Source organism: Schistocerca serialis, chromosome 1 (genome assembly GCF_023864345.2).
Source record: "Schistocerca serialis cubense isolate TAMUIC-IGC-003099 chromosome 1, iqSchSeri2.2, whole genome shotgun sequence".
Lineage (NCBI taxonomy): Eukaryota > Metazoa > Arthropoda > Insecta > Orthoptera > Acrididae > Schistocerca > Schistocerca serialis.
In genome coordinates this window covers 285,625,823-285,645,520 of record NC_064638.1, presented here as the reverse complement: position 1 = coordinate 285,645,520, position 19,698 = coordinate 285,625,823, and the positions used below count along the sequence as shown (strand labels likewise).

The window sequence follows — 19,698 nt, the reverse complement described above, 5'->3', positions numbered from 1 at the left end:
CTTCATATGACAGGTGTTGTTCAGTGATAAAGTTAATTTTTATGTGCAGGGAGAACTAAACAAATAGAATCATCATTACTGGTCAGACACAAACCCCTCGTGGATGGATTCCTGTCAAGGTGCTGGTGGTGAAAAAGTGACGATTTGGTGTGGGATTTTGGACACAAGAACCATGGGATCATTGCTGATTGATGGAACTTTCAGTTGGGAAAGATATCATAACATGCCCTTTCATTATGTGCTTCCACTGCTGTTGAATCTGCAAGGTGATTTCCCAACCTTCTTCGAAGATGATGCACCTCCCCACTATGCTACTGAAGTCAGACAGTTTCTGGATGAACAGTCTGTATGTCACTGGATAGGTAGGGAGGTCCTATTGAATGGCCATCATGGTCCCCTGATCTTACACTTCCTGACTTTTATCTGTGAGGACATTTGAAATCAATTGTGTATGAGGTAAAAATCAACAATGTAGCCCATTTTTGTCAGCATACTGAGGAGGTGTGTGCCTCTGCTGACCCACAGATGCTGTGACGTGTGCAACAGGACTGGCAAAAAATACTCTGATTGTGTGTCCAGCACAATGGAGGTCATATTGAGCATACGTTGTAATGCAGATTCTGACAAGTGTCCTAAACTTTAACAAGTCATAACTCTTACACAAGTACAGATATCTTAAAACAGATTTCACATGTGTATTCCTGAGAAAGAGGTAATTCAAAATGATGTGCCACATGACCCCCTTCCCATTTGAAACATGTAATCCAAATCCAAGATAGCACATTTTAAGATGGCCGCCACTGTTCCCATAGCTCCTATAAGTTGCGCCCCCAATCAACAAACATCTCATACCAGACACCATTATGATTCCTCACACTGCCTGACTTTTAGAGTGGGTATCCAGGCTTCTGCCTCACCCTGTAGTTTTGTTGAGCTCAACATGGCTCGAATCACTAAGGCCCATGTCTGGAGTTGCCAGTTGTTTAGTTTTATGATATGGAGTATGAATGAAAATTATGAAGTATACACAACTTGTTGCAAATGAACTGTGTCTTCTCATACTAGTAATAAATAGTACAGTGATTCTGATTACGAAACAGTAATACAAAATAAACAGTACAGAATGGAGAGAGCAATAGCTGAGTCAAAATATAGATAAGACAATCAAATTAGATAGAAGTAATATTAGAGACGATTGCCTCACCTTTGGAGATGATCTGGCAGTTTTAACTAGAGATATTACCGCTGCTCATAAACAAACTGAAATTCTTAAAGAAGTTGCAGAGAAAGTAGGGCTACAAATATCATTCGGCAAAATGGAATGTATGACTTGTAACAAACAAGCACCAAAGTTTTTGAACACAAAATATGGGAAAATAAAAAGGTTTTCTCAATTTAAATACTTGGGGGAAATCATACAAGAAAACAGTCTGAAAAAGCTGCAAACAAAGATCGCTGTCAAAAAATAGCAACTGCATTCAGATTAACGCAAAAATTCATAATAAAAAATCACTTTCTAAATTCAGTAAACTTAGGCATTACAGCACTGTAATAAAATGTGAATGTCTTTGTGAAGCAGATACTTTAATTTTAAATAGAAAGAGGAAAACTGAAGAAATTCAAACGAAAGAAAGAAAGATTATTAGGAAAATATTAGGCCCAAAAATTGATGGAGGAACTTATAAGCTGAGAAGTAATAAGGAAATAGAAGACTTACTCAGACATACATGGTGATTTGAGAAAATGAAGACTTAAATTTTATGGGCACATTAAAAGAATGGCATCCACTAGGTTGACAAAACAAACAGCAGAATTCTATGAGAACAGAAGTAAGGCCAAAACTGGGCCAATTAAATGGACCACTGTGATTAAGGAGGATCTTAAAGTAGCCAGTATAATGTGGACAGACATTACAAATAAAAAAAAACATTCAGACAAAAGATATTTGCTTTGGTAGACAAAAGATATTTGCTTTGGTAAGTTGGTCAGAGGGAAATTAGAAAACAGGCTGGAGCACCGTGGTCTGATGAAAGAAAGAGACTTCAGTCTGGAAGGATGAAACAAATATGGACACATAGGAAGGCCAACCATCAAAAGTGATGTTCATGGATTGTACCTTGCGTGGTTCTATTGGGCCCATATGTGAATAACAATAATGACAATAATAAACAGTGGGAATCGATACAACTCTTATACACTTATATTCAATATATCAGGTGACAATAGTTGTATTTAATGATGTCTGAAAATTTAACTGAGGAAACTGGAGAAGTGCTGAACAATTCAGCTGTTTCCAAAAAGAATATTCACCCTACACCAGAGTGTGTGGTGATATCTAACTTTCTGGCACATTAAAACTATATGCTGGACTGACAAACAAGCCTGGGACCTTTGCCTTTCATGGGAAAGTGCTCTACCAACAGAGCTACTCAAGCACAGCTCATGATCCATCATCACAGCTTTACGTCTGTCAGTACCTCATCACCTAGCTTCCAAATTTCTCAGAACTTGGGGGGGGAGGTGGGGTGGGGTGGGGGGGTGGGGGGGGGGGGGGTGCTAGCACTCCTGAAAGAAATGATATTGCAGAGACATGGCTTAGCCAAAACATGGGGGATTGTTTCCTGAATGAACTTTCACTCTGCAGTGGAGTGTGTGCTGATATGAAGCTTCATGGCATATTAAAACTGTATGCTGGAATGAGACTTTAAGTTGGGACCTTTGTCTTTCACAGGCAAGTGCTCTACCAACTAAGCTACCCAACCATGACTTATGACCCATCTTCACAGCTTTACTTCATATCAGCACACACTCCACTGCAAAGTGAAGATTCATTCTGGAAACAATCCTTCAGACTGTGGCTAAGCCATGTCTCTGCAATATCCTTTCTTCCAGGAATGCTAGTCTTGCAAGTTTCACAGGAGAACTTCTGGGAAGTTTGAAAAGTAGGTTGGCAGAAGTAAAACTGTGAGGACAGGCCATGAGTCATGCTTGGGGCAGCTCAGTTGATACAGCACATGCACGCGAAATGCAAAAGTCCTGAGTTTGAGCCTCAGTCCAGCACACAGTTTTAAACTGCCAGGAAGTTTCAATTGAGCTAGTTGCATTTTTCTGTGTCTGAACCTTAACATGACATGAGGAGTATTTGAGTAGCAATTTACTTATAATTGCCCTGGTATCAGTATTTCGTAATGCCTACCAAATCATAGTTTAGAGGACACTGCAATACAACATGATGTGGTGTACCATCTCTCCACACTCACACAGTCTGATTGTCTTTTGCAACATATATGCAGCTACAGAGAGAATGGTCCATGACCCACTATGAAATCAATAATGCCTCTACTTAGGTTCGTAAACTGTAGTTTATTTGTTCTGTGACTGTTAGGTAACAAAATTTTTCCAAGTGTGTATGTGTGTGTGTGTGTGTGTGTGTGTGTGTGTGTGTGTGTGTATAAATGAGCTTACAGTTTCAAGACATGTCATGCCATATGCCATAAGAACTAAATTTTGTAGCTGACACTGAATTCTTATTATATTCCTGAGAATTATTGTTATCTGCTCATTGTATGAACAAAAACCTTGTATTCCAGATTATGAGGGAGGGGAGGGGGGTGGAGTACCAAGTGCCCCTTCTTGCTTTAGTACATGTCATAGTTCAGAGAGTATTCTGGAATATCTGTTGTGGAGACATAAATCAACATTAGCATCACAGATTGTTTATTTCATTATTAGACAAGGATTTTGAGTAGTCACTATTATAAATAGCATATTGGTTACCAATATATTTTGTAATAAGTAAGCGAAGCTGCAGTGGCATCAGTATGCTATTTTATATAGTAGGAGTCTTTAACTTCCATGTGGTATATTTTTAACAATTCAGTTATGAACAAATGATTAATAGTAGAAATTTCACAAATTATTTGAATTGAATAGTTGAAACTGAAAGAGAACATCTTGCATAATGGTCCCCACCACAAGTCTTAATCAAACTTATGAGTTTCAGTCATAAGCATCTTTGCAACAAACCAGGATTCAATACAAATGATCAAAAAAATTACATACCCTGCTGCATGCTGTTAGTTACACATTCTAACATTATGTTACTGTGAAGCACACAAATCAGCAATAACATGCAAAATAACAGGAACTGCAATATTTTTTTTTGCTAAATATCAGGCATGCAATCATTGCAGATCAAAGGAACATATGAAAATTGACAAGGCTTTTGATAAAATAATTGGTCTCAATCTTCATTTCAAACAAAACAATATTGAAGTACCTCCCAGTGGTTGCTGTTACAGTGTAGCCTCCTTCATGAGTAGCTGCAGTAGGCCCTATGGTTTGATGAATGAACATTACATAAGTTCAGCAAGAACAAGACAAATTTCAACTGACATATTTCTGTACAAAACCCAACAATCAGGCTATTCTAGACTGTACAAAACAAATTTAGGTTGTAGATGGTCAGTTGAAAATCCATTTACAATGAATAGCTACATGCAGCCCAAAGCATAAGTGCAATGATTTTATGTGGAGCTGTGGTGCCGGTTTATAACCCTGTTTAACGTTTGTGAATATAAACACAGATAATTACGTACACAACATACAAGTTACTATATTGATGACAGTGGAAAAAATGTTATTAACTCTTTGTCAACAGCAATACAGCTCACAAGAAAATGAAATCATAATTTCATTTTACAATATAGTATTAAGCAAAATGAAATGGGTTGAGGGGGGGGGGGGGTTTGTCCGTTAGTATAATGTAAAACAATGATGTACAATGCAAGGAATAATTATGCTTACCTAAACAAGCTTAGTTTTTGCCACTCTGTCTGTCATATAACAAATAGCAACTATTATGTTCTAAATACATTTACAACACTGAAAAATCATATGATTAATAAATTTTCTGGGAGGCTGGAAACCCTGAGCACCTTGTTATGAGGCTTGACTAATTACACTCATAAGAAACTTCCTGGCAGAGTAAAATTGTGTGCCACACTGGGACTCGAACTCAGGACCTTTGCCTTTCGCAGGCAAGTGGTAGAGGAGTTAACCTGCAAAAGGCAAAGGTCCTAGGTTCGAGTTTTGGTCCGGCACACAGTTTTCATCTACCAGGGAGTTTCGTATCAGCGCACACTCTGTTGCAGAGTGAAAATTTCATTCTGGATATACTCATAAGTATTGAATTATAAATAGCAAATTCATTAAGAAATTGTAAGTTCAGGATGGAATAATAACAATATTATGTAAAGGATAGACTGGTACTCGCCACAGGAGGCACTGAGTCACAAACAGGCACAATGTAAAGACTGTTAAACATTTAAGTTTTCAAACTGTGAAAAGGATAGATTGGAACTCATCACAGGAAGCAATAAGACACAAACAAGCACCATGAAAAGACTCCTAAACATTTAAGCTTTCAGACAAAAATGTCTTTCTTCAGAAATAGAAAACACCCACGTACACAAGGCCACTTTGGTCAGAATGTGACTGCTTTTGATGTGAGCAGCAATCTCAGGTAGGCAGTGAGGTAAGGATATGTGGGGGAGATGTTGTGCTGGCTGTGAGAGCATGCAGGGATGTGTTGGGTACAGGATAGGGCTGCTAGGTGCAGAGTTGGAAGGGTGTACTGGGCAGGGAGAAGTGGTGGAGCAAAAAATACAGGGGTAGAGGAGGTGGATAGAGAAGGGAAAAAGACTGTACATGTACTGGAGGAATAGAATGCATATATGGTGTTGGAGAGTGTGCAGGGAAGGGGACAGGTTGGTGGACAGGGACTAGCAAAGGCCGAGGCTAGGTGGTTTGCAGAAATGAATGTTATAGGGAGAGTTTCTACCTCTGTGGTTTATAAAAGCTGATCTTACTAGGAAGGATCCAGATGGCACTGACTGTGAAGCAGTCATTCAAGTGAAGCATACTGTGTTGGGCAGCATGTTCAGCAGTTGGATGTTCCAGATGTCTCTTAGTCACAGTTTGGCAGTAGCTATTCATGTGGACAAACAGCTTATCAGTTGACACGCCCATATAGAGAGTGCCATAGTGACTGCATCTTAGTTTGTAGATCACATGACAGCTTTCACAGGTAGCCCTGCCTTTGATGGGATAGGACATACGAGGGCGGTTCAGAAAGTAACCTCCGATTGGTCACAGTGCGGGTTGTGGGGGGAGTAGCGACGCCATCTGTGCGTTCACGCACTCAACAGGTCAGTCGGCATCAAGCCGTGGTCGAGTGAACGTCGTACCTGCGCTAGTTTAGTTTTTGTGGCAGTTTGAAATGTGTGCTGCAATAGAAAACCCCGCCAAATGTGAAGTGCGTGCTGTCATAAGGTTTTTTACAGCCAAAGGATATTCTGCAGCAGCTATTCATCGTGAGCTTTGTGCCGTGTACGGACCAAGAGTTATGAGTGAAGGAGTTGTCCGTGAATGGGTACATTTATTTAAAAGTGGACGAGAAAACGTTCATGATGAAGAGAGGAGTGGTAGACCATCATTGGTGACTGACGAACTCGTTCAGAGAGTTGATGCAAAAGTTCGCGAAAATCGACGTTTCTCAATGTCGGAGTTGTCTACTGGTTTTCCACAGATTTCTAAGACTCTCTTGTACGAGATAGTGACAGCAAGATTGGGTTACCGTAAGTTCTGTGCTCGATGGGTGCCCAAAATTCTTACCGACCACCACAAAACTCAAAGAATGGCCTCTGCATTAGACTTTCTGTCACGTTATGAGGACGAAGGAGAACCATTGTTAAACAGAATCGTGACCGGTGACGAAACCTGGATTAAGTACGTGAACCCTGAGACAAAAGAACAATCAAAGATGTGGGCACATTCAAATTCGCCTACCAAACCAAGAAAAGCCTCGCAAGATTTTTCTGCCAGAAAACTGATGGCAACGGTGTTTTGGGATGCCAAAGGGGTGTTGTTGGTTGAATTCATGGAACGTGGTACGACCATTAATCAAGACGTGTACTGTGAAACAATAAAAAAGTTACGACGGGCTATACAGAACAAACGCCGTGGTATGCTGACTTCCGGTATCGTTTTTTTGCACGATAACGCCCGTCCTCACTCTGCTCGCAGAACAACGGCCCTTCTTGAGTCCTTCAAGTGGGACGTTATCAACCATCCACCTTACAGCCCAGACCTGGCGCCAAGTGATTATCACCTCTTCATGTATTTGAAGAAATGGCTCGGGTCACAGCGGTTTGATGACGACGAAGAGCTCAAAGATGCGGTCACAGGCTGGCTCCAGGCACAACCGGGTGATTTTTATGCAGAAGGAATTTCAAAGCTTGTGAAGAGATATGATAAGTGCCTCAATCGCTATGGAGACTATGTAGAAAAATAGTGCAAAGATGTAGTTGTAAGATGTATATATTAAAATATTTTTATTTAACTTGGTGTATTTTTTTAAATCAACCGGAGGTTACTTTCTGAACGGCCCTCGTACTTGTGACAGGACTGGAATAGGTGGTAGTGGGAAGATGAGTCAGGTCTTGTATCTAGGTCTACGGTGGGGATATAGGCCATGGGGCAAGAGGTTGGGAGCAGGGGTGGAGTAGGGATGGACAAGGATGGTGTGTAGGTTTGGTGCGTGGTGTAGTTGCACTGTGGGAGCAGTGTGGAGGATAGTGGGTAGGATATTCTTCATTTCAAGATATGACAAGAAGTAGTCGAAAACCCAGCAGGGAACATGATTCAGTTGCTCCAGATGTGAGGCATAGTGATTCACAAGAGGAGTGCTCCTCTGTGGTCAATCAGTGGACATGTGGGAGGTGGTTGGTGAATGGAGAGACAAGGCATGAGAGATCTGTTTCAGAACAAGGTTGGGAAGGTAATTTCAGTCTGTTTAGGCCTTAATGAGACCCTTGGCACATTTAGAGAGGGACTGCTCATCACTACAGATGCAGTGACCACAGTTGGCTAGGCTATATGGAAGGGACTTCTTGATATGGAATGGGTGGCAGCTGTTGGAGATACTGTTGGTGGTTGGTAGCTTTGATGTGAACAGAAGTGCTGATGCAACCATCCTTAAGATGGCGGTCAACACCAAGGAAGGTGGCTTGTTGGGTTGAGGAGGACCAGGTGAAGTGAATGGGGGAGAAGATGTTGAGGTTTTGGAGGAATGTGGATAGGGTGATCTCACCCTCAGTCCAGATCAATGAATCTGTACCAAGTAAGGGGTTTGGGATTCTGGGTGCTAGGAAGAATTCCTCTAAATGGTCCATGAATAGTTTGGCAAAGGATTGTGCCATGTGTGTGCCATTTCTGTGCTATGGATCTGTTTGTAGGTGATATCTACAAAGGAGAAGTTATTGTTAAGAGAGGATGTAGTTGGTCATGGTGACCAGAAAGGAGGTTGTAGCTTTGGAGCCAGTCTGGCATTGGGAAGTGTACTGTTCAATAGCAGCAAGGCCACGGGCATTGGGATGATAGTGTAGGAGGCAGTGGCATTGACAGTGGTGACCAGGATGCCAGGTGATAAAGAAAAAAGAACTATGGAGAGTCTGCAGAGGAAATGATTGGTATCTTTTATATAGCAGGGTAAGTTATGGGTAATAGGTTGAAGGTGTTAGTCCACAAGAATAGAGATTCTCTCTGTGGTGGCACAGTAACTGGTCGCAATGGAGCTCCCTGGGTAGTTGGGTTAACGAACTTCATGGAAGGTAAGTGTGGGTGAGTGGTGCGGGTGAGAAGAGAGACAGACTCAGGGAAGATATTCTGGGATGGGACAAAGAGTTTGAGGAGGACAGGAAATAATGCTGGATTTCTACCCTGCTATCCCTCCCCCTCCCTGCCCCATGCCTCCTCCTTATCCCCACCATTCACCCCAGACTGTTGCTCTGGTCAAATACAGTCACAGTCCACAGTTGGAGCACAGCAGCCAGAGACAGTGGCCACATATGTGTGGGTTGTGCTTGTATGAATGTATGTGTGTTTCTCTATTTCCGAAGAAGAATTTATTTGTCCAAAGGTTTTGATTTGATTTGATTTGGCAAAGGATGGTGCCATGTGTGTGCCATGGACCTGTTTGCAGGTGATATCCACAAAAGAGAAGTTATTGTTAAATGAGAATGTAGTTAGTCATGGTGACCAGAAAGGAGGTTGTAGGTCTGGAGCCAGCCTAGCGTTGGGCAGTCTTTTCATTGTGCATGTCTGCAACTCAATGCTTCCTCTATGTGGTGAGCAGCAATCCATCCTTTTCATAATGCAATTGTAACTTCATTAAGAGATGAAGCAGTTAAGGACTGAAAAGTTGACAGTGTCAGGTGACTGCCCTTGTGCTGGATATTAGTGTGGTAGTAGAGTGCAGGATAGGAAAGGCACATGAATTAATGGATATGACCACAGTCTTTTTATGGATGCCCACTGCAATGCCCTCTTTATTTTCAAGAGTGTGCAGGCATTGGGCTCTTTGGAAATCACCATGTAAAGAGCGTAACACTGCCAACACAAAGGTTTGCTGTCATAGGCAACAAATAGACCACAGCAGTCACTTCAACAACTGTGGATTGTAAAAGCAAGTAGATGGGTCAGAATACAATAAATGAGCAGTTCAATTCTTCACTGACACATTTCCATGAACAACCAAACATCACAATCATTAGCCAGTCACTCAAGCGATTCAGCTATTTATCCAAAAACCAATTACATAAACACGTAGTTTCATTTCATCTCTGCTGTAAAGGTACTTCGATCTCCCTTCATTTTGGTGTCTTTTTCTTAATGGAACACATTAATTAGGGTGGACACTGATAACATTAACAATATTTAGTGCTACTTATTATTTCTAGAACATCTGTACAGTAATCAAAATTATATTTTTGAGAAATCTACACGCAGAATAAAGATCTTTTGTGCAGACAGATGGCACAAGTGAAAAATTTTTAGTAGCCTGTGTTTTAACTGCCTCCTCTGTAATTGCAATGATAATTCTGTTAACTGATAAAAATATAAAAATAAGTGCACTAATGTAAATTTATTTTTATTTTCATCTCACTTTCTGAAACAAAAAAGATTATTGGACTCTTAAACAATGGAAAGTCCAGGATGGAATAACAACAACGTGTAAAGCATAGATTGCCACTAACCACATAGATGATGCACTGAGTTGCAGACACGAACAATGAAAAGAATACTAGAAATAAGTTTTCAGACAAATCACTTCCACAGAAGTAGAATCTACACATATCCATGCAACAACAGCTCTTACATACCTGGCTACTGTCTTTGATTTATATACAATTTTGGACACAAAAAACTTATGTATTTCTGGTGTTCTCTTCATTGTGCCAGTCTGTGACTCAGTGCCTCCTCAATGTGGTGAATGGCAATCTGTCCTTTCCATATTACTATTTCCCATTCAGTAAATGCAATATTTAATAGATGTATTTAAGACATCAAAAACATGAAATTTGAAATATCAAATGTGTGCCGATACTGATAAAATGAGTGAAAAATAATACAAAAGATGTTGCTGACATATCATGCACATGTTCTGTGGGTTATTAACAACCTAACATTTAAAGCATCTGCCTGACTTGCCTGTGAAAACAATTGTATTTCATTATTCTTATCATCTTCTTTTTTGAGAGTATGGAAAGACACTGGGTTCTGTGTCCATTTATTTTTCATTGTTATTTCTTCTGTCTGAGTTTCTTCAGTTAAATTGTCTTCATTAGTTTGAACATATGCCTGTGAAAATAGCACATAATCAGTAGTTCAAGTTTTTGCAAAAACTCATAAAACAAAAACTTCAGATAAGAGTTAAATCATGTAAAGACTCATTAAACATATGTAGTCACTGAACTACACACGAAGGTACAGTAAACAGCAATATAAAAGAATTTGTGTAAAAGAACCTTTAATCTTGGAAGACAGAGATTTTACAAAATTTTCATGTTTTCCTGTTTTGCGATTGCACATGTAGTAATTTTTTTTTTTTTCCCAATGTGATTCAAATGTAATGTAATTTGTTACTTTATGTTCATAAACTTATAAATGAATGGTGTTTCACAGATTAGAAATTGAATTAAAACTAATCTCCTAAGGAAAATTGCATTATAACACACACACACACACACACACACACACACACACAAACACCTATGCACTTACTAGTTTACAAAGTTAATACGTTATAATTTCAATATCTGTCTTTTAAGAAGTATACATGTATCATAAATCAGTTGGAAGTCTAAGAATACCATTTTTTTTAAACATTTTACTCTTTTCCTTATATTGACAAAACTTTCATCATTTGAAAGAAAACAAAATTATTTGTCACACATTATTAACTTCATTTATGGGTAACACATTTTACTGTGAAATGTTTATTTCTGTTTTTCATCTCACAAATTAGAAAACAACAGTGTGGTAAGAAATTTTGCTGAAGCAATTTTGAGGGTCATATGGCGTACAACAGCAGCTTGTCCCTTTCTATGCAATTTTTACTGCATCTTCAGTCAAATTTGTCTTCTTTGCTGCTTAGGGCAGTCTTTCAGGAAAATAAGTGATTTGGGCCTGTTTGCACTTGTAAATCCAGAGGTTAGGTACACCTTCCAACTTACAAGGAGAACCTAGTTTCTGCGAACCATTGCTTAGTGGAAGAGAGGTCAAAACAAGTGAACATGTGTCTTGGCTTACCTGTAGACATTTGATAGTTTCTGAGAAAATGGCAGATAAAGTTTTCAAGGTGCTTTATGTGTCTTTCAGCAAATAAGTAGCTCAACCAAAAAGTGGCACAGTGGCTATTGTCACGTCTCCACACTTTTAAGTTTCATGTTCAAAGCTTGATGTTGTTTCTTATTTTTCCAGCGCTCCTTCATCTTCTCCTCATGTTATCTTCTCTTTTCTTTTGCCCATGTTTTTCCCAATTTCTTATTTCTTCTGCACTGAAAAGCTTCTAAATTTAGTATTTTTTTCTTAAAAAGTTTTCTGCCTGTTATTTATTATTCTTTGATGTTATTTTTTTCTAATTCTTTCCTTATTTCTGTAAACCATGCTACTGTCAATTTATTCTTCCAGAAATACAGGAATATTTTTTTCATTAGCCGTTTCTCATTAATTTAGTAGATGTGACCAAAAAGATTAATCTTCCTTACATTTTTGTGTCTTCTAGTTACATTTCATTTTCCAGCCATCTTTAGTTTATTGCACCCACTATTTTTCTTGTAATCCATCATTCAAATACCTCTGTTTTGTTCAGCTTCTAGCACAGTGTTAGGCATTTACATCCATACAACCTTTCTGGTTTTATCACTGTGGTGTGTCTTAGTTTTGTTTCTCTAGCTGTGCATTTCTTCTTGTAAATATTGTTTGTCAAACCATATTCTCTCTCCATTTTGTTAACATTGACATCTACTGCATTTTTCCAGTCCATTCTGTTGTATAGTTTCTTTACTTACTCATTCTATTTTACCTATTTGTGTTTCTAAGAATTTCGGTGCATTTTTTGTATTTGTCATTAATTTTGTTTTTTTCAGCTGAAATTTTGAGAGCAGTTCTATTTGCTGTTTCTTCCAGAAGACTTATTTAACAATTGGGAATTCATATCAATGTATAGCTGCTTATTTTATAATTCACCATGTATCAATATTTCACTCTTGCAAGATTGTACTTTTATGTATCTTTAATTGTGATGGTATAAGTCATGTTTTTACATGCACACTGGAAAACTGGCTCTTCACACCATATTATATAACCACCGGCATCCTCTGGCCACTTCAAAGATAATGTAAGCAGCTTGCATAATAAAGAGACCCACTACCAGCTCCCATGACACACCACAGATCGCATTGTGCAAACTGGGATGCCTTTATGATGATCTTAGATGATCATTTCACTTATGTTTATGTCAGTGGCTGCTTAGACATAACGTAGCAAAGTTTGAAACCTGTGGTTTGATCATCTATTTTCCACAACCATATCAACTGGGTCATGTCAACTGCCAGCACATTAGCATATTACACAAACACTATTGCGGCTTATATAACCAAAGGTTATATTTTGACAATGACTTGGATTCTACTCACGTCTAACAATTTGTATGTAAGTAAGAGAACAAATCAATTGGCTCATACATTGATTTAACTGTTTGCTCTGATATTTTTCGATGCTTTCTCTGATACTTGTACTTTTATTGTGCTTTAATCTGTTGCAGTTGCAACACTTGATAATGGCCTAAGGCCAAAATCTATATTGTGAAATAAAAACTGTTGTACAGCCAAATGGCTGTTATATCCTTCAGAAAGTTTTATATGACTGTGTCTCCATACAAAAGTAAAATCATTAATTTATTTGAATAACTGTGTCTGTCAGATGTTTTGAAAGTATCACAAAATCTTCTGCAAAAGCCAGTCAGTAAATGTTCATTCCATTTGATTTCCTTGCTAAAATCATTGGTTCAATTTTGTGATTTTTTTTAGCTACAGATTTCAGATACGTATTATTTTTTCCAGAAATAGTTAAACAGTAAAGATGATAAACCACTCCCTTGTCCAACACATTTTTATTTCAAATGGCTAAGATATTTCTCTCATAACTTTAACTTCACATATTATATGTTAGATTTTCACAAACTATGTTTGCTAATTTTGCTTCAACATCAAATTTTCTAATGATTTTTATATATCATTTCCATGCCTACCAAATCAAATGCTTTCTTGAAATCAATAAATGATACTATTGAAAGTTTGCTGCTTAACACTCTGTGAAAAATTACTGATTTTAATTTAAATATCTGTTCTGTACAGGATCTTTCCTTTTGAAAAACACCATGATATTGTTTGTCTAAAGTTTCTACAACTCTGTCCAAGAGAATTTTTGATAGTATTTTGTGTGGCACTGGAAGAAATTAAACTCCTTTGTAATTGCTGACATTTTCTTTGTCTCCCTTTTTATGTAGCAGCCGAATTAGTGCTGTTTTATACTCTTCTGGAATCATGTCCACAAAAAACTGCTGTGGACCATTTATAATTTTTGGTTTTGACCATTTCAACAATTCCACTGGAATGAAGTCTTCACCACTTGCTTTGTTGTCTATGAGTGATTTGATGGCTTCATGAATTTCTTACTCTGCTGGTAAGAAATCTTCTTCCATATTTTGTGATATTGCTGGAAACACCAGTTTAACTGTTGGAACTGGACAGTTTAAAAACCTGTCAAAACAATTTACTATTATTTCATAATTTTCTTTGTTATTTAATCCTATTTTGGAATTTTCATCAGTTTCTCAAATTCTCTCATAGTGCCCAGAAATGAGGAATGTTCTCCCCACTAACCTTCCGACCCCTCCCGCAGTGTTATTCCGCAGCCCATCAAACCTACACAGTGTCCTCGTCCATCCCTTCTCAACCCCTGCTCCCAATGCCTCGCCTCGTATCTCCATAATAGGCATAGATGCAATGGTAGTTTCACACATTCTCCCAACACCACCTACTCCAGTCCGATTATATGCTTCAACTATCCCATCAAAGGCAGGGCTACCTGTGAAACCAATCATGTGATCTACAAACTATGTTGCAACCACTGTGCTGTGTTCTACAAGGGAATGACATCCAACAAGCTGTCTATCCATATGAATGGCCACTGACAAACTGTGGGCAAGAAACAGCTGGACCGCCCAGTTGCTGAGCATGTTGCTCACCACAATGTTCTTCATGTCAATGACTGCTTCACAGCCTTCTATTCTAACAATGCACCACAGTCTTTTTACCTCTCTTCTTCTCCCCCCCCCCCCCCCCTCAAATCTGTCTAACCTCCTAACTGCATGGAGATGCCCTACCCTCTCACACCTCGAGCCTGTATGTTCACACTAGCAACATTTTGCCATCCCCCATCCCTATACTGCTATACCTCCCCCTCCCTGCCCCAGCCTCCTTACTCCCACCACCCAGACTGCTTCTCTCATCATGCACTGCTGCTCACAATCTGGCCTTGGCAGCTAAAGAGAGTGATCATGTGAGTTGTGTTTGCATGAAAGTGTGTATGTTTGCTATCTACTTCAGAAGAAGGCCTTCTGGTTGAAAGCTTACTTGTTTAGCTTTTTTTTGTTGTGCCTTTTTATGACTCAGCATCTCTACTATATGGTGAGTAGCAGTGCAGCCTTTTCATAATATAGTTATTATTCCATCATGGATTTTTCATTGTTTTATATAATAAGTATATGAAACTTATTGTGGAACCTAGTTGCAATTTTACAATTAATATAATGCCCTTATATCCCTGAACTTTGAACTGTAACAGTCCATAAAAACCCACTTAAAACGTACATTCTCCAGTCTAATTCGGGATGAGACATGTAAACAAAAAGTTGTAATATGCTGGAAAAAATTATATCAATAAAACTAACTACTACATTGCAATTATGTTGAAGTACAAAAGCACTGTAAATGATAGGAATATTTTCTGCGAAGGGAGCCTCTAGTAATTAAATGTAAATACATTATTGCAATTACATATCCAAGAAGTTATATTCAAAACAAATCATAGACACAGACTAATACAGTAATGTGCTTGCTGTACAGGAGCAAACATACATTTATATATTTATTTTAAATACATATTTCAATTGTTATTTAATCAAAAACCCATTTTAAACAATGCTGAGGATTGTTTGGAATTGTTTAAAAGGTATATAAGATGTCAGCCATGTTGGCAGAGTCGGTCAGTACTTTGTGTGAAGTTGGACAGGAAGCATGTAGCTTGTGGAGTAAGATTCATTTCATTATTGTAAGTATGTTAATACTTATTTGAGTTTTGTAAAGATGCTTTGATTTTTTGAGATCGCAATAAATACTTTGTTAAAACATTATACTTGATTAAATATTCATTTAACTTTGTAGTTAAATTTTATAGTAGCTGTCTAAGAATCCAGGATCATGGCAGTGACAGATCACGATGAATAAAAAAATAAAACCCCAATATTATTTTTAACAACTAGCTAGTAACTTTAAATCACATAGTGACCGAAATCAATCTGTAAAATAAAGAATTTCAATATTTATGATTGATGCTGCCATTTATCCAAAATACACTCCTGGAAACTGAAATAAGAACACCGTGAATTCATTGTCCCAGGAAGGGGAAACTTTATTGACACATTCCTGGGGTCAGATACATCACATGATCACACTGACAGAACCACAGGCACATAGACACAGGCAACAGAGCATGCACAATGTCGGCACTAGTACAGTGTATATCCACCTTTCACAGCAATGCAGGCTGCTATTTTCCCATGGAGACGATCGTAGAGATGCTGGATGTAGTCCTGTGGAACGGCTTGCCATGCCATTTCCACCTGGCGCCTCAGTTGGACCAGCGTTCGTGCTGGACGTGCAGACCGCGTGAGACGACGCTTCATCCAGTCCCAAACATGCTCAATGGGGGACAGATCCGGAGATCTTGCTGGCCAGGGTAGTTGACTTACACCTTCTAGAGCACGTTGGGTGGCACGGGATACATGCGGACGTGCATTGTCCTGTTGGAACAGCAAGTTCCCTTGCCGGTCTAGGAATGGTAGAACGATGGGTTCGATGACGGTTTGGATGTACCGTGCACTATTCAGTGTCCCCTCGACGATCACCAGTGGTGTACGGCCAGTGTAGGAGATCGCTCCCCACACCATGATGCCGGGTGTTGGCCCTGTGTGCCTCGGTCGTATGCAGTCCTGATTGTGGCGCTCACCTGCACGGCGCCAAACACGCATACGACCATCATTGGCACCAAGGCAGAAGCGACTCTCATCGCTGAAGATGACACGTCTCCATTCGTCCTTCCATTCACGCCTGTCGCGACACCACTGGAGGCGGGCTGCACGATGTTGGGGCGTTAGCGGAAGACGGCCTAACGGTGTGCGGGACCGTAGCCCAGCTTCATGGAGACGGTTGCGAATGGTCCTCGCCGATACCCCAGGAGCAACAGTGTCCCTAATTTGCTGGGAAGTGGCGGTGCGGTCCCCTACGGCACTGCGTAGGATCCTACAGTCTTGGCGTGCATCCGTGCGTCGCTGCGGTCCGGTCCCAGGTCGACGGGCACGTGCACCTTCCGCCGACCACTGGCGACAACATCGATGTACTGTGGAGACCTCACGCCCCACGTGTTGAGCAATTCGGCGGTACGTCCACCCGGCCTCCCGCATGCCCACTATACGCCCTCGCTCAAAGTCCGTCAACTGCACATACGGTTCACGTCCACGCTGTCGCGGCATGCTACCAGTGTTAAAGACTGCGATGGAGCTCCGTACGCCACGGCAAACTGGCTGACACTGACGGCGGCGGTGTACAAATGCTGCGCAGCTAGCGCCATTCGACGGCCAACACCGCGGTTCCTGGTGTGTCCGCTGTGCCGTGCGTGTGATCATTGCTTGTACAGCCCTCTCGCAGTGTCCGGAGCAAGTATGGTGGGTCTGACACACCGGTGTCAATGTGTTCTTTTTTCCATTTCCAGGAGTGTATATTGTTAGGTGTTAGTGTCAGTGGTGTTGAGAAACAGCTGAAATTGTTAAAACTGAACAGTGCACCAAGGCTTGATGGAATCCATAGGAGGTTCTATACTGAATTTGTGTCTGAGTTAGCCCCTCCTCTAACGGTCATCTATTGTACATCCCTCAAACAAAAAGCCATGCCCAATTCTTGGAAAAAAGCACAGTTCACACCCGTCTACTAGAAGGGTAGTAGAAGTGATCCACAAAACTAATGTCCAATATGCTTCCCATAAGTTTGTTGTAGAATCTTAGAACATCATCTGAGCTCAAACATAATGAGATATCTTGAGCAGAATGACCTCCTTCATGCCAACCAGCATGGATTCCAAAAAAATTGATGTTAAACATAACTTGCACTTTTCTCACATGACATACTGTAAGATTTGAATCAAGTCAGTCAGGTAGATGTAGTATTTCCTGATTTCAGAGAATCATTTGACTCAGTATCACACCTAAGCATATTACCAAAAGTACAATCATTTGGGGTATCAAGTGAAATTTTTGACTGGACTGAGGACATTTTGATAGGGAGGGCACAGCATGTTATCTTGGATGGACAGTCATCGTCAAATATAGAAGAGCCTCAGGGAAGTGTGTCGGGGCCCTTGCTGTTCATGCTGTATATTAATGACCTTGCAGACAATATTAATAGTAACCTCAGACATTTGCAGATGATACACTTATCTATAATAATGTACTGTCTGAAAGAAGCAACATAAACATTTAGTCAGATTTTGATAAGATTTCAAAGTGGTGCAGAGATTGGAAACTTGCTTTAGATGTTCAAAAATGTAAAATTGTGCACTTCACAAAACGAAAAAACATTGTATCCTATAATATCAATTAGTCACTGCTGGAATCATTCAACTCATACAAATACCTGGGTGTAACACTTCATAGGGATATGAAATAGAATGATCACACAGGCTCAGTCATGGATAAAGCAGGTAGTAGACTTTGATTTATTGGTAGAATACTGCAGTGCAATTAGTGTACAAAGGAATTGCTTAACAATCAGTTGTGCAACTGGTTATAGAATACTGCTCAAGTGTGTGGGACCTGTACCAAATAGGAGGGGATATTCAACATATATGGAGAAGAGCAGCACAAAAGGCTACAGGTATGTTTGATATGTGGGAATATGTCACAGAGATACTGAAGAAACAACTGGCTGACTCTTGAAGATAGACGTAAACTCTCCAGAGAAAATCTACTAGCAAAATTCAAGAAATGCCTTTAAATTATGACTCTAGGAATATACTACAATCCCCCTGTTTATCACACACATAGGGGTCATGAGGATAAGATTAGAATAATTATAGCATTCACAGAAGCATTCATACAATTATCCTTCCTGTGCTCCATACATGAGTGGAATGGGAAGAAACTCTTGTAACTGGTACAATGGGATGTAACCCCCACTATGCATTTCATCGTGGTATGCTGAGTATAGATGTAGGTGTAGAACACAAGTTCGAAAATTTTCATAAATCTGTTTAGATTCTAGCACAGAAAGAGGACTATAAATGTTGGCAATGAGTTTACTCAAAAGGCATGTTCCATTAGATAATGGTAAAAAGGCAACAGGACTATTTTTGATATGAGAAAGGCATTGAATTCCATGAACCACACCTCACTTCTTCACAAATTAAAGATGTATAGAATCAGGGACACTGATTTACAGCAGCCTGACCTTCCTTATGACAGGGAAAACGAAGTAATTGCGCAATTACTCCTCAAACTGGAAAACAATTTCTCAAGGACACCTCTAGGTTCAATACTGGTCAAACACATACATACACACAAAATTCTAGCTTTCGCAACCAATGGTTGCTTCGTCAGGAAAGAGGGAAGGAGAGGGAAAGACGAAAGGATGTGGGTTTTAAGGGAGAGGGTAAGGAATCATTCCAACCCGGGAGCAGAAAGACTTACCTTAATGGGAAAAGAGGACAGGTATACACTCGCACACACACACATATCCATCCGCACATACACAGACACAAGCAGACATTTGTAAAGGCAAAGAGTTTGGGCAGAGATGTCAGTCGAGGCGGAAGTAAAGAGGCAAAGATGTTGTTGAAAGACAGGTGAGGTATGAGCAGCGCCAACTTGAAATTAGCGGAGGTTGAGGCCTGGCAGATAACGAGAAGAGAGGATATACTGAAGGGCAAGTTCCCATCTCCGGAGTTCTGACAGGTTGGTGT

The 19,698-nt window shown here is 39.8% G+C and overlaps 1 protein-coding gene across 2 annotated transcripts in view; it reads right to left on the bottom strand.

Annotated features, from left to right (window-relative positions):
* Positions 1 to 19,698, bottom strand: part of LOC126468286 (cytoplasmic dynein 2 intermediate chain 1) — a 185,851-nt gene that overhangs the window by 121,474 nt on the left and 44,679 nt on the right. For both annotated transcript variants that reach the window (XM_050096537.1, XM_050096538.1), the window contains exon 9: positions 10,552 to 10,701. In XM_050096537.1, coding sequence (XP_049952494.1) covers positions 10,552 to 10,701 — 150 coding nt within the window. The remainder of the gene's footprint in view (positions 1 to 10,551; positions 10,702 to 19,698) is intronic.